This window comes from Trachypithecus francoisi, unplaced genomic scaffold (assembly GCF_009764315.1).
Source record: "Trachypithecus francoisi isolate TF-2019V2 unplaced genomic scaffold, Tfra_2.0 Lachesis_group20, whole genome shotgun sequence".
NCBI lineage: Eukaryota > Metazoa > Chordata > Mammalia > Primates > Cercopithecidae > Trachypithecus > Trachypithecus francoisi.
Window position 1 is genome coordinate 21,737,547 of NW_022681466.1, and position 13,933 is coordinate 21,751,479.

The 13,933-nt window shown below is 56.5% G+C and overlaps 1 protein-coding gene across 6 annotated transcripts in view; it reads left to right on the forward strand.

Moving 5' to 3' along the window:
• The first annotated feature begins 853 nt into the window (after positions 1-853).
• Positions 854-13,933, forward strand: part of SRCIN1 (SRC kinase signaling inhibitor 1) — a 74,737-nt gene continuing 61,657 nt past the window's right edge. For all 6 annotated transcript variants that reach the window (XM_033183258.1, XM_033183260.1, XM_033183257.1 and 3 more), the window contains exon 1: positions 854-1,085. In XM_033183258.1, the coding sequence (XP_033039149.1) occupies positions 962-1,085 (124 nt within the window). In that variant the 5' untranslated portion in view covers positions 854-961. The remainder of the gene's footprint in view (positions 1,086-13,933) is intronic.

Sequence of the window (13,933 nt, forward strand, 5' to 3'; positions counted from 1 at the left end):
GCGGCCGGGCCGGGGAGGCGGTGGCCGGCGGGGCGAGGGATGCTGGGGTGCAGGTGTGTGGGGGGCAGGGGACCGCTGTGCGCTGGGCTTGGGAGAAGGACCCAGGCGAGAGGAGTGCTGGGACCAGAGAAGGGGGCAGGGTGGGGAGGGCCTCACGACGCCCCGGGGTGGGGGCCAGAGGGGTTCAACTGTAAAGGGGCTGTATGGAGAGGGGAGGGGTGAGGAGAAGAAGGGGGATGGATGTTGAGCAGGGTGGGGGGAGGGGAGCGTCCATCCGAGGTGGGGGAAGAAGAGGATGCAGGGGGAGGGGAAGGGAATGGAGAAGTGAGGGGTGCATCAAAGGCCTCCCTCCCTCAGCTCCCAGAATGGGGTGCACCGGCTAGGATGGTGGTGGGCCCTTTGCGCCAGCCCCCAGGGACGGAAGGGGATGAGTGAGTTCTGGGGTTGACCGCGTTGCCAGGATACAAGCCCGTATTCCACACACCCCAGCTCCCCGCACCTCGAGGCCCTAGCCCTGGAGACCTCTGAGCCTCAGCAGCAGTTGCAGAAACTGGGGACCAGCTCCCCGCTCTACCAGCGAGTAGGGAGGTCCACGAGAGGGAGGGGTTTAGGGAGGGGCTATTTAATCTTAACCCCTCCCCCCGCAGAGGCCAGAGGGCAGCGGAGGGCGCCCCCAGCTGGGGAGGGCATCTAGGGTGAGTGAGAAGATAGGGACTGCAGGCGGCTGAGGGGTGGAGGGTGGGGCTGGGAAGGGGACGCACCACCGTGGCCCACCCTCCCCTCCCACGCACCCCCCTGCTACGTCAGAAGCTCCCGGGCCAGCTCCGAGTCCTGTCGGTGGGGGCAGCAGGATGCTGGTGGAAGCAGAGGGGACAGGCCGGGTGCCTCCGCAGCTCGGCTGTCAGGGCCCGGCGGGGCGTGTGAGGCTGCTGGTGCGCGCCCCCCAGCCCCACGCCTCCCCATGCAGCCCTGGCAGTGCCTCCGGCGCTTTGCCCTGGCCTGGTGGGAGAGGACGGCGGAGGGCAGAGCCCGCTCTCCCAGGGAGGAGCCTGGACCGAGGGACCCTGGGGGCCGAGGGGAGCCAGGTGAGCAGGCGCGGGGAAGTGTGCAAGGAGGGGAATCTTCCCAGCCCCTCTCCTCAAATGTTGTGGGACAAGGAGGTCCTGCAGCACCCCAACTTTAAGGAAAGTGGGCTCCCCGAGCTGGGATTGGGGGTTTCTGGCAGCAGCCTTTCAAAAGGAGATGGAGGAGCTGCTGTCTGTTTTGGGGAAGGGAGAAACAGGTGAGGCTTGGGAATGAGGGAAGCTGATCAGACTTCCAGGTTTGTGGGCCTGAATGTTCCTTTGGGTGGGGTTTGAGCACTTTTTGGGGGTCGTCAGGATACCTTCTTCCCGACTCTTGGTATCTTGGTCTGCGTGACCTTGAGCCAACTGCTTTGCTGTCTAATTCCGTGCCTCAGTTTATCTTATTCCCGTCCCTTTCCCTCTTGTTGGTCTTTAAAAAATTGATGATGCATTTGATGGAGATGGAGATTGTGAGGCTGTCACCACTGGTGGCAGCTATGATGGTGGTGGTTTCTGGTGTGGTTGTATGTGGGGAGCAGCTATGGTGCATTTGAGGGGTTTTGCTGGTTCTGGTTGGTGATGGGACACTCCGTACAGGTGTCAGGGACACGGAAAGGAACATTCACACAGGAAGGAGTTCTCCAGGCAAGCTGAGAGTTGCTGGGGACAGAGACTTAGCTAGTGGTCTGGGGTAGAAGCAAGGGATGGGGTGAGGGCTCTGGGCATAAGGGGAGGGATTCCAATAATAAGATCCACCACCACTACCCCCCACCCCGCCATCCCCACCCAGGCTGCCTGGCACCCAGGCACCATTGGCAGCAAGTGCAAAGGCTTTGCCCTGGCTTCCTGCCACCCTGCCTTGGGGACAAGAGGGTCTTTGTCCAGTCCCCCCCACAACAATTCTTGCTCCTTCCGCCCTTTCCACGATGGCTGGTTCTCTGTGATGACCCTCAAGGCTGGGATGGAGGCACAAATCCCCCTTCTGGCTCCCACTCTCTGTGCCCTGGAGCTCTATCTGCAAAAGGCAACTGTGGTCCTCGGGGAGTGCTGAGTGGAGGGGGATACTCCACTAGGGGAAGGATCGCTAGAATGAGCCTCTCAAAGAGCTACCCCCACCTCAGGTTTCCCCTGCCCCTCTACTTGCCTCCTTGCCTAATGCAGAGGGTCTGGGGTCTCCGAGGCCTGATCCCTGCTGGGTTCCTGGCGTCTTAAAGATGTGCAGAGTACTGGGTTGGGCACTGGGATGCAGGGCCTCTCTGATGCGCTCTCCCTGTCTCTCCGTCTCTCTCTTTCTCTCCCTCTCCCTCTTCCCTGTCTCCCTCTTCCCTCTCTCGCCAGGGACCCACCCTGGAAAAAGGGTTTAATTAGAACCATTGATTCCTTCTTTGGCTGTGGGCATCGACAGTGTGGTCAGAGCTAGAGGGTGGGGGTGGCATGGCTGCCATCTGCCCATGCCAACCTTGGCATTCTCTGCCAAAACCCCAGCCCTGGAAGTGCTTGGGAGGGAGGGGGATGGGCTTTTTGAACTACCCAGTTTGTTGAGCCCCCACCCCCACCCCAGGTTAGGTTTTGGGGAAAGAAGGGAGACAGTGTTGAGGATTTAAACGGAGGGAGCTGAGTTTGGGGCTCAAGGAAGAACAGTTCATGGCGTCTGTCACCCTGGGTAGCCGGCCCGGGGCACATGAAGAGGCAGATGTGGTGGGGGTCACTCCTGCAAAGGGGCCTGTGGGTGTTGGGCAGGCAGGGAGTTCAGGGGAAGGATCCAGGGCTTGCCATAAAAGCTGCTCTTTCGAGGAATCCCAAGCATTTATCTCCTCCAAGCCCTGGCAAGGAGATCTGTTTTCTTCCTTCATTTATGTCCTTGAGGCCCAGAGAGGGACAGAGACTGCCTCAGAGGCCCAGCAGACTTAAGTCTGGCTTTAAGCCTGGTTTCCTGACCTAGGGACCCCTGCTTGGATACAAGCTGCTGAGGGTGAGGCTCCTGGTAGCCGAGGCTCTGGACTCTAGGATTTGTGGGGGGTGGGGGACAGGTTGTGCCCCCCAAGTCCTGGCTGCCTGCTGTGGGTGGGCTGGTGCAGGTGCAGGCTTCAATGAGGCACTTAGATGCTCTTTGAAGAATCCCTCATTGGCTTCCTAGGGCCCATTCGAGCAAAGATAATAAAAATCTGGCCGTCAGCGGGTTTGAGGGCTGTACTCGCTTCCCCTTCTTTCATTCCAAGCTCTGAGAAGCGGAGATGAAGGATTTAGCTGGGAAGCAGTGCCTGCCCCGAGGGAGGAATGGAGGGAGGCAGTGAAGGAGGGAGGACTGAGTTCCTGGCAGCCAGGGGAGTTTCTGGGGAGGTGGGCAGAGGGGCAGGGGCATGGTCCCTAACTCCTGCCAAGCAGCCTAGAACCTCGGGGTCAGGGTTCCTCTACCCGATACCTGGGCTCCAGAGTGCTCCCCTGGATGCCCTCAGTCTTCGCCCCTCCCCCATCTCCCCTCTGTGCCTTTCCGTCTCCCCATTCCTCCCCTGCCGCTCCCTGCCCCTCAATTTCTCCTGCACTGCCCTTCCTGCTGTCTCTCTCTCTAACCCTGTCTCCCTGTCTCTTCTTCTGCCTCCTTCTACCTCCCTCTGACTGCCCCTCCCATTGTCTGCCGCCCCTTCCTTTCTCCAGCTCTGGCCCTGCTTTCGAGGACTGTCTGGAAGGTTGAGAAGCCAAGTTGGGGGCGGGGAAGTGTCCTTAGAAGGGATGGGCCTGGGTTAACTATTATGGTCTGTCAGGTGCCATAATTGGCAGAGTCCAGGAAGGGCTGCTGAACACTTAGGGATGTGTGTGTGTGTGTGTGTGTGTGTGTGTGTGTATGTGTTGAGGGCGCCATCCCCCTCCCCACACCACAGCGGGCACCTTGCCCTGACATTGGGCTCTTCCTCCCCTGCCTCAAACACCCCAGGTTCCCTGCTCTTCTCCCCTGCCCCTCGGATTTCTCTTTGCCTACCTCCGGCCTCCCGCCCCTCCACCCATCGGCCCCCCAGGTGCTATGCTGCCCTTGCACTGCCCCTCACACCCACCAGACCGTCTCCAGGTGCAGAGGCGGTAAGGGAGGCATCCAAGAAGCCTCTCAGCTCCATCTCCCACCCATGTCTCTGATGGGCCTGCCTGGAGCCCCATCCACTCCCTGGGGCCCCTTTGCCATGTTGTAAACCCCCCAGCAGAAAGACAAGACCCTGGTGGAAAAAGCACTGCACTAAGTCGAGAGAGCTCATTCTTATCCTTCCTCAGTGCCCAGATGTCTGCGTGACCTTGAGCAAGTCCCTTCCCAGCGCGGGCCTCTTTCCTCACCTGTGAAATGAGGGGGCGTGGGCTGGCTGATCTCCAAGGTCTCTTGTGACATTCCAGCGGTGTTGTGTCTCTCTTCTGGGTGATTTGCATATGCTTTGCATATATTAATGGTGCCTGCTTGAAGGGGGAGGGTGCCGCCCACACCCGGCCCAGAGTCCCACCCACCATTCCAACTCCCCTTGCCCATTGGCCCATGCTTTTGCTGCTCCGATTTCCCAGAGGGGTGAAAGCTGGGCCTGAACATTCCCTAGGGAGGTGAGTCTGGCCCCTATGTTCCAGCCATGCTGGGGGCAGGGTGGGGGGATGACTGTAGTGGAGGGGACCCCTGCCCTCAGCACTCCTGCTGCAAAAGGTCAAAACAGAGAAGCCATGTGGTGGGTGAATTCACCAAAGTTGCCTGTGGCTAGAATAGGGGGTGCAAAACCCCACGGAGGCCTGACCCTGCAGCAGGCAGAGGGGCTTGAGGCTGTGCACCCTCCCAGGGCCTGCTAGCCCTCTGCTGGGAGCTTAGCCAGGTGTCAGAGCTCCTCCTCTGGCTTCACCTCCCAGGCTCAACCCATGGCAAGTCCTGCCCTTGTGCCCCTGCCTGCTTTTGCCCATTCCCCTGGGCTCTAGGGATGTGTGTGCTGAAACCTGAGCCTCAGAGATGGTTACTGAGAAGGACTAGGTCATTCATTGCCTCTCTGGGCCCTCTTAGCTACCACACAGAAGTTGGGGCCCAGACCCCCTGCAGGGGTCATGGACATTATGAGGGAGGAGAACCTGCCACCCCAGTCCTGCCCCTACCTCCAGCAGCCCCACCTGACCTCTTGGGGACCTCCCGCAGAGCCTCCTTGCATGCCTTGGTTCCTTTTACTTACATATCTCCCCACTCCTGGGGCAGGGCTGGGTAAAGGTTGATAGCCTGGAGAAGATCATGTAGGCCACTGAGTCATGAGAAGAGTCTCTGAAGACAGGAACAACAATGCCACCAAGGAGGACTGGGCCAGGGGAAATGCAGCAGGAGAGATCAAGGTTAGACTTAGTCTTAAGGAAGGACCGTCTCAGGGGACAGATTCGTTTCCTTTCCTGGAATTTTTGTGAAGATTAAATGAAACAACAGATGAAAACATCCCGCACAGTGCCAGACATATAATAAACAATCAATTTATTGTTGGGATAATAAACAATCAATTATGATGGGATAGGTGACAGACATCTCTGAACCCAGAGAAGATAATAATCCTTAGAGAAGTCTAAGCCTGAGACTTAGTTAGGATTTTGCAGAGGATGAGGACTTGGAGGGGCAATTCCTAGAAAAGCTGTTTCCCCCATACCCAGGCTGCTGCTCCCTCATCCCACCCTTTGGGCCCCACGCATGCACTGGGCTTGGGGCCCAGCCACCCAGGGACACCCTGCCCTCATCCTGTCTGCTGGGGGTGGGCAAACAGAAGGGTGTGGAGGCTGGAAACCTGCTTTTCTCCCCCTGCCTCCATCTCTGCATAGGACAGCTTGAGAGGAAGCAGGCCCACGCTGTAGTAGGAGGAATCAAGGTTAGATAGGAAGATAAACCTCCCAGCATGTGGCCACTCCAGGATGGGAGGCTCTGGTGGTATTTTTGCATCTTTCACCTCAATGACAGTGGTCTGTGAGCACCCATAGACTAGTGTTGGACCTAGGGGCAGGGGACTGCTCAGCATGACCTTTCACATGACCTTTGGGCATCCTGAGGAGTGTGGCTGGTGTGGTTGCCAGAGTGCAGGGGGGCCTGCTGGGGAGGGATCCAGTGCTGCGGGAGAGGGAGAAGAGGAGGAGACAGAGAGAAGCTGCTCCTCTGTTCCTTAGGGCAAAGAGGTAAATTGTAAAGAACAAGCATTGGGCTGGAGTCAGCTTGCCTGTCTCCCCTACTGCTGTGTGACCTTGGCAATTTAGTTGCCCTCTCTGGTCTTCAGTGTCCTTGGTATAAGAAAAGAGGGTGGGACTAGAGGACCTTCAAGCTCCCTTCCAGCACTCCCAGGCTCTCTCTACCTCCTCTCCCTTGGATAATATTACTTTGCCACATGGAGGGTGGGAAGACTGTTTCCCAGCTTCAGCTAAGGAAAAAAAATGGAGATTTGGCCCAAGAGAATATTGGAATACATACACATGTACGCACGTACACACACACACACACACACACACTCTCATGCCTTACAGACAGTCCCCCTCCTGTTCCGAAGGCACACCTTGCCTACATCTGCCCTCACAGCCCAGGGGATGGAGAAGGGAGTGGCTAGAGGATTCAGCTGTCCTCTGAATTCTAAACTCACTGTTTTCCTCCCACCCCAGCTGAACTGGCTGTGCCACACTCCATTCCATTTGGGGACAACAATCCAGTTCGGGTTTTCTTCCACAAGGCACTTCAAGCTGGTGGCTCAGCTCCCCCACAGCCTTATCCTGGCTCCTGGTAGCCTCGGCCACCTGCCTCGGTTGCCTGCATGTCCTGGTGTGGAGTAACCCAAGACTGGAAGGGAGTTGGGTTTTCTCACCTCTGCAAACACACGCATTCCAGGGCACTGGCTTCTTTTCCATTCCCGCTGGCAGAGCATGCTGGAGACCCCAGACCCAGGGGCCCACAGAGGGGCCCCCAGACTCAGCTTATAGAGAGACCCCAGACCCAGAGACCCCACAGAAAGAGCCTAGCTGTTTCTGTTTGTGCAGAGCTGGGGAGATCGCCAGGGCACATGTTCTGCAGTCTCCCCTCACCCCTAGGATGCATGATAATTGCATACGCAGCAGACGTCACTCCAGGCACCAGCCTCTGCTTCTTATGGGAAGAATGAACGACCCCAGCTCATTGGGAAGGCCTTCCATGGCTCCTTGAAGCCCTTGGGATAGGCCTTGCTGTCTTCTCTCCTCGGCCGTCCCCTGCCTATTCCACCCCACCCAGTGACCAGGCTGGCCTGATGAGTCCCCCATTCTTGTCCCCAGCCCCCTTATCCATGGAAAGTTAGGGCTCTGTGGAAAGGTAAGGGCTGTGGGGACTGCCGCAGACTCTCACTTTGTCCACCCCAGAACTTCTGGGCTCTCTTCTACCTGGGCACTATGGGAACTTCTGGTTGGTAAACCGAGAAGGGGCTTGTGTGGGGCTTCCTGGAGCTTCTTCTCTCCTGGAAGTGGGAGGGGCAGGAAGGGGCTCTTAGAGAGGCAGATGTCACCTAAAGATGAAGCTCAGGAAATCCCGGACCCGCCTGTCTCCTCAACCTGATGGCTCACTCCAATCCTGGTCCACTGGCAGCCTTAGGTTAGAACAGTCTGCCTCCCACTCTTAGGACAGGACAGAGACAGAAGAGAAATCTTCTCTTCTACCTTGCTGCCCATAGGAGATAATTTCTGCTGGAGCATCTGAAAGAAAGAGGTTAGACTTTAGGCAGAACTTCCCAGAGGCCTCCAAAAGGAAGACAGCCAATGACTGGGGAGGGTGGATAGGAGACAGTTTAGCTACTCGATCAAGAGCTCAGGGTCTGCAGTCAGACAGCTCTGGGCTGCAATTGCAGCCCTGACAGTCATTCGCTGTGTGGTTTGGGGCAAGTTGCTTCACTCTCTGAAGCTCAGTTTCCGTCTCTGTAGATCGAGGGCATAACAGTGGCTTCCTCACAGAGTGGGTAGTAGGATTATATGAGGTAATTTAGGCAGAGTTCCTGGCACATAGTAGACATTCAATAAATAGTCACATCTTTATCTTCCTCCTCTTCCTGTGTCTGACTGAATGATTGAATAGGGTCCACCCTCCACTGAGGAAAGGGCATACATAAGAAACCTCTTTAGATTTTTCTAAGACCCAGATCCTCAACTCAGCCTGTCTGGGGCTGGGCCCCTGGAGCTGCCACTAAGGGCTGGTGGTAAGAAGGAAGCTGGAGCTCCTGAGCCTTCACTTCTGTGCCTCCCACTGCCTCATCCAGGAAGCCCTCTGGGGCTAGACACATTAGTGAGCATTCTTAATATTTTCTCCCAGTCCGTGTACCAACAGCTGTTTCTCCCTGGGATGTCGACGTTTTAGGTAATCGGTGGGAAAATTGGAACCATGAGATTGGCAGGGGGCTCTGAGAATGCTTGTAGCCAGACGTGTTGTGGGTATGGATGGGTCTGAGCCAGCCAAGGGAGGGCTGTGCCTGAGTGGGTGCGGGCCACAGTGTCTCCAGGCAGGAAAGGTCTTACTGCTGCATGCCTCAGGGTAAAAGGCTAATCGGTATTGCAGCATGAGGGAGGTGGAGTAGGTTTAGAAAGGACTTCCCTGCAGGGTGGGGCATGGTGGACAGCTGCAGGGGACCCTGCTGTGGCAGGTTGAGGGTTGGGGGCATGGAGGCAGTAGCTAAGTGAAGGACTTCAGGCAGGTCTGTGCTCCTAGCACAGTGTGAACCTGTGAGTGCCTTTTGGGTGGGAAATGCCTGTCTCCTCTAATGCAGGCAGGGGAAGCGGGGCTATCTCAGGGTTAGTGGGGACTGGAGCAGATGGGGGTCTCTTAGGCTGGGGAGAGAGTTGTCACTAGAGCAGTTATGGCAAGCCTCTCTGACCCTGAAGCCATCAACCTTCCAGAATGGCATAACCTTGCATGAGGGAGGCAGGCGGGCTAGCATTTGGGGTCTAGGTTGGGCACCCCAGTAAAGCATCTCCCCCTGTTTCTGGGAGGAGAACCAGGCGTGGCTTGTTGGCTGTCTGTCCTGGGAACCCAGTTCTGGGGACCCCATGTTTTCTGTGTTGTCCTACTGTTCGTCCCCCTGTCTGTCTCGCACCAGTGTCTCTGCCCCCTCAGTCCCTGCTCTTCCTATGACACCCAATCTCTATCCTGTCTGTCCTGGGGGGCCCCAGAGGGAGAGCTCCTAAGGCTCTGCCTTGCTCTGTACCTGCTTCACCTCCCCCAACCTCATGGCCTGTGGCCCATGGCCCTGCCCCTGCCCCGGCCCACTTTGGGAGCCCCTGCCCTGACCCCTCCTCTCTCCAGCTCCTCTGCTGCAGCCGGGCCTTTCTGGGCATTCATTCACGACTTTCCTCCTTTCCTGTCCCTCACCCAGGGCTCCAGCGTGCGGCGGGAGGGAAGCCTCCAGGACTCTGTTCCCTCTGTTTAAAGTCTCCAGGTTAGTAAGCCAGGAGGAGGGAGGCCCCCCACGATTCCCCCTCCCGCCAGCTCTCTGTAGTCAGATGCTCCTCCCCAGCCTGGAGGGCCAGAAATGGGGAGGGGGCTATGCCTGGTGGGCCCAGCCTTTGCCAGGGGAGGGGGCAGCCGATACCTGACTCTGGGGAGGGCACTTTGGCTGGTAGAGAACATGTCTGTATGTGCACGTGTGTGCATGTCAGTGAGTGTGCGTGTACAAGCACGCGTGCATGTACATGTGTGTGCGGGCTGCAAAGCCACCATGTAAGCTAGGCTGGGGTGAAGAGAAGAGGCGGGAATCCTCTGCCGAGGGGGCTTGTGGTCTGTGGAGAGGGATCAGGAGCAAGGGGGCACCTCTTATGGGGGGATGTCCATGTTCCAGCGATGCCCAGAGGGTGGGGGATGGGAGAAGATGGGACCGTTTTGTTTAGCTTACATTCACATGCAAGCTTGTGATCTCATTTCATTTATTCAGTTGTTTGCTTGTTCATCCAGTCATCCATTTATTCAATAAAGACTTACTGAAGGCCAGGCGCGGTGGCTCACGCCTGTAATCCCAGCACTTTGGGAGGCCGAGACGGGCGGATCACGAGGTCAGAAGTTCGAGACTGGCCTGGCCAACATGGTGAAACCCTATCTCTACTAAAAATACAAAAATTAGCCTGGTGTGGTGGCGGGCACCTGTAATCCCAGCTACTCAGGAAGCTGAGGCAGGAGAATTGCTTGAACCCAGGAAGCAGAGGTTGCTGTAAGCTGAGATTGTGCCACTGCACTCCAGCCTAGGTAACAGAGCAAGACTCTATCTTGGGGGTAGGGGGAGAAGACTTATTGAACACTTTCCCTGTGCCGGGCACTGGACTAGGCTCAGAGTCTAACAGCAACCGAGGCAGATAGGTTCCTGGATACTTTGCTTAATTGTTGAGCAAGTAGAGGTTGAAGAGTTGGAAGATTTCCTGGCTGTGGGGGCCTGTCCTCTGTCTATCTGCCCCTGCTCCCCCTGCTGGCAGCTCTTTTGTAACTTTATGTCCCTGTGGAGTGTCCCCTCATAATGTGACCCTGCCAAGCAAGCAGTTACTTGGCCTCCAAGTCCCTGGTGACCCTGATGACTAAGGGTAACATTATTAGGCTGCTCCTGAGGCTGCTTCAGAGGACATCAAAGAGCCTGGCTGGAGGAGGGTGTATGGGCGGGGGAAGCCATCCCTGCCCCCAAATCTGGGCCCAGGACCAGCAGCCTGGAGCACTGGACTTGAGAGTCAGCCTGCCCTGGGTTCAAACCCCCACTTCAGCCATTTCCTAGGTGTGTGAGCCTGGACAAGCCACTTTCCCTCTCTGAGCCTCAGTGTTTGTGCCTATAAAGTGGTACAAGAACACCTCCCAGGCAGCATTGTTGAGAAGAGTAAAGAAAAAGTAGTGATGGGCCCAAACTTGGCCCACAGCAGGGGCTGCCTAATTGCAGGTGCCCTTTGCATCCCCACCTACTGCCCAGGGTTGGGCAGGCTGCACCCTGGGTCCTATCTGGGTGCTGCCCTACCTTCTTAGGAGAGGGGCTATTTTCAGGTTCCATGTCCTCCAGCCCTTCTCCAGTTCTCTGAACTGCTATTCAGCCACAATCTAGGTGGGCAGCTGGGGGAGGCAGCTCTCCTTGCCACTGTGGCTGCCGCTGCCTTGATGGCTTTTTAATAACTTTGCTCTGAGACAATCTGCAGAGCGCTCGTTTGTCTGCCTCTTAATTAAAATTACCATTTTCCTAAAAGAGCAACGACACTGCTCCCCTCCCTCCTCCATCCTCGGCTGCTGCCGGGAGAAGCCAGGAGAATGCTTCTCCCAGGAGAATGCGGAGAGACTTGAAATTGGAGCCTTTTTCCTCCTTGCTCGCGTGAGTTACCCGCTTCTCCACACAAACAGCAGAGGGGCCAAGGCTCAGCCTGCGGGGTGGGCTCAGGGGCAGTGAACCAGGCAGAGGGGGCCGGGGCAAGGGCCTCTGAGATCTGGATGTTCTTCTCTTTCACCCACCCTCTTCTGGAATACCCCCAGTGATGGGAAGCTCAGTACCTTACAAGACTTACTTTCTACCTCTGCAAAAGGTGAAGCAGCCCCTGTCCTGGCTTTATCAGCCAGAGTGGAATAAGACGTGGATGGCTTTTGAGAGTGCTATGAAGGATTATTGAAATGCCTATTGAGAGTGTAGGGGGTGGGAGTCGGGAGGAGGCCACCATGGTAGTGGACACCGGGGTCAGTCCCTCACTGTTGATTCTGGTTTTGGTTAGAAGAGACCTGTGCTCCCTCTGTGGGCTTTCAGGGGATGGGGCTCATTTAGTCATTGCTGAGTTTTGAGAAAAAAAATCATGACTGGTAATAATGAAAACACTGATGGCCAGTATTTATCGGGTGCTTCCTCAGCGCCAGATGCTAGGTTGTGCACTGTACAAGCGTTAGTTTATTTCACCCTCACAACTGTCCTGTGAGCTCACTGCTGCTGACTGTTTTGTGGGGGAAGAGACAGACAGACCTGAGGGGTTAAGTAGCATGCCTGAGGTCAGAGAGAGAGTCCCAGTCTCTAACAGGGCAGCCTTAGCCCTACACCCTCCCTTCCACCCCTCGCCCCCCGCCGCCCCGCCTTCACCTGAAGCTTTGTGTGGATCTCACCCCATTCCCTCGTGCACCTTTGCCTCCCTCTGCACTCCGGCAGCAGGGCTCCTCTGTGGCTCAGCGCCGTGGAGAATTCACGCTAAGATTCATCACCTTCCTTCCCCACCCTGTTCCTCCTGAGGAGTCCGTGCTGTAGCCAGGTGGGGGCCCCAGCAGCTCCCTTGGGTCTGGCCTCTTCCCCTGTGGGCCTTTGCCTCTGCAGCTCGGCTCCTCTTCATCACCTCCCACTCCTGCTCCTCCCTGAAATGCCCTTCCCGCACAACCGCCTCTGGGCTCGCCGCTCTGATCCCCCGGAGCACTGTCAAACCTCTGGTGGCTCCTAATGTAACCTTTCTTGAACAGTCACCAGTTCTGGACATAACTAAGCCCACTAGCCTACTTTTGCTTGTGGGGGCAGCAAACTCAGTACCTTCAGGGGCAGCAAATGAGGGAAGCAATGCATGAGGATGACAGGGAATGGTGGGGACTGTGGTGAGGAGAGGGGTGCCTTCCTGCCTCTGCAGCCCGCTCTTCCTTACCTCACTTCCTGTGCTCCTTAGAGGTATTAAAATTCAAAGAAATAAAACCAAATACCATTAGCCATCCCTGCCTCCCGACAAAAAAAAAAAAAAAAAAAAAGCCTGTGCCTCAGTGTAGCCACAGTGTGATCCTTGCTAAATTATCTCATTCATCTTGGCATCCCCATATTGCCTAACACATTAAAGTAGCTGTGTATGAATTGCTTGTTGAATGACTACATGACCACACATGTGCCAGGCACTGTGCTATTACACACCTTATTTCTTCCCGTCTTCACAAGGGAGGCGCTATTTTCTCCATTTTGCCATTAGGGAAACTGAGGTCTGGAGGACTGAAATGATTTGTTCAAGGTCACACGTATGGGAAGTGCCCAAGGTGAGATTTGAGCCTTGACTTGCTGTGTCCTTCTGCCTGTTCTGTTTGGTCATGGGGATGCATACATGGGACACATGGCACCTGCTTTCAGTACCTGCCTCGGGTAACAGGGAGCACTTGTGTGACTGGTACCACCTGGTTGAAGTGCACTGCTCACCTTGGGGAGGCAGGGAGGGGAAGTGAGGACTGCAGAAGCAGGAAGGGTGCAGATGCCCCTCACCCCAGCACACCCCTCCTCCCTCAGCTTCCGGTCCCATCCCAGCAGCCTGGGGATGGTGGCGTGGTGACAGGTGCTGAGCTGCAGAGATGACGGCACTGCTGATTCCCCCATAATTACTGTCTGATGAGACACCAGAATTAGCCACTGCACAAGCATGGGATGCAGACATGGGGCACTTGCAGGGAAGCAGCTGAGGGTGAGGGAGCCTCTCCTTCCAAGCCTGGGGCCCTCTGGCAGCAGAGCAGGGAGGAGGAAGTAGGTTAGCAAGGAGGAAGCACTGTGTGGTTAATATGCCTCAGATATTATCATGTGGGCTTGTGGTTTTCCAGTTCTCAGAGTGACTGGCTGCCAGACAGGGGCATCCTGGGCCTCAGGCCACTAGCCCGAGAATTCCAGGCAGAGCAGGCTGCCCACTCAGACTCCCGGGCACACCCTTTGGTGTCTAGAGCTGGGGCTCTGAGGGACATAGTTGCTGGGAGATGCTAAGATTCAGACCAGACCCCTTGAGTGACATTAGCAAGGCCAGGCACCAGAAGGTGAATGGAAGTGACTGGAAGGAGCAGTTTCAGCCGACTGGGCCAGGAACTTCACCCCTCCCAGGAGAGAGGAGTCAGGCTGGCCCCTGAGGTCTAAGGCTGGGGGAGGCCTGAGAGTTAGGAGCAGGGGCCGAGGAAG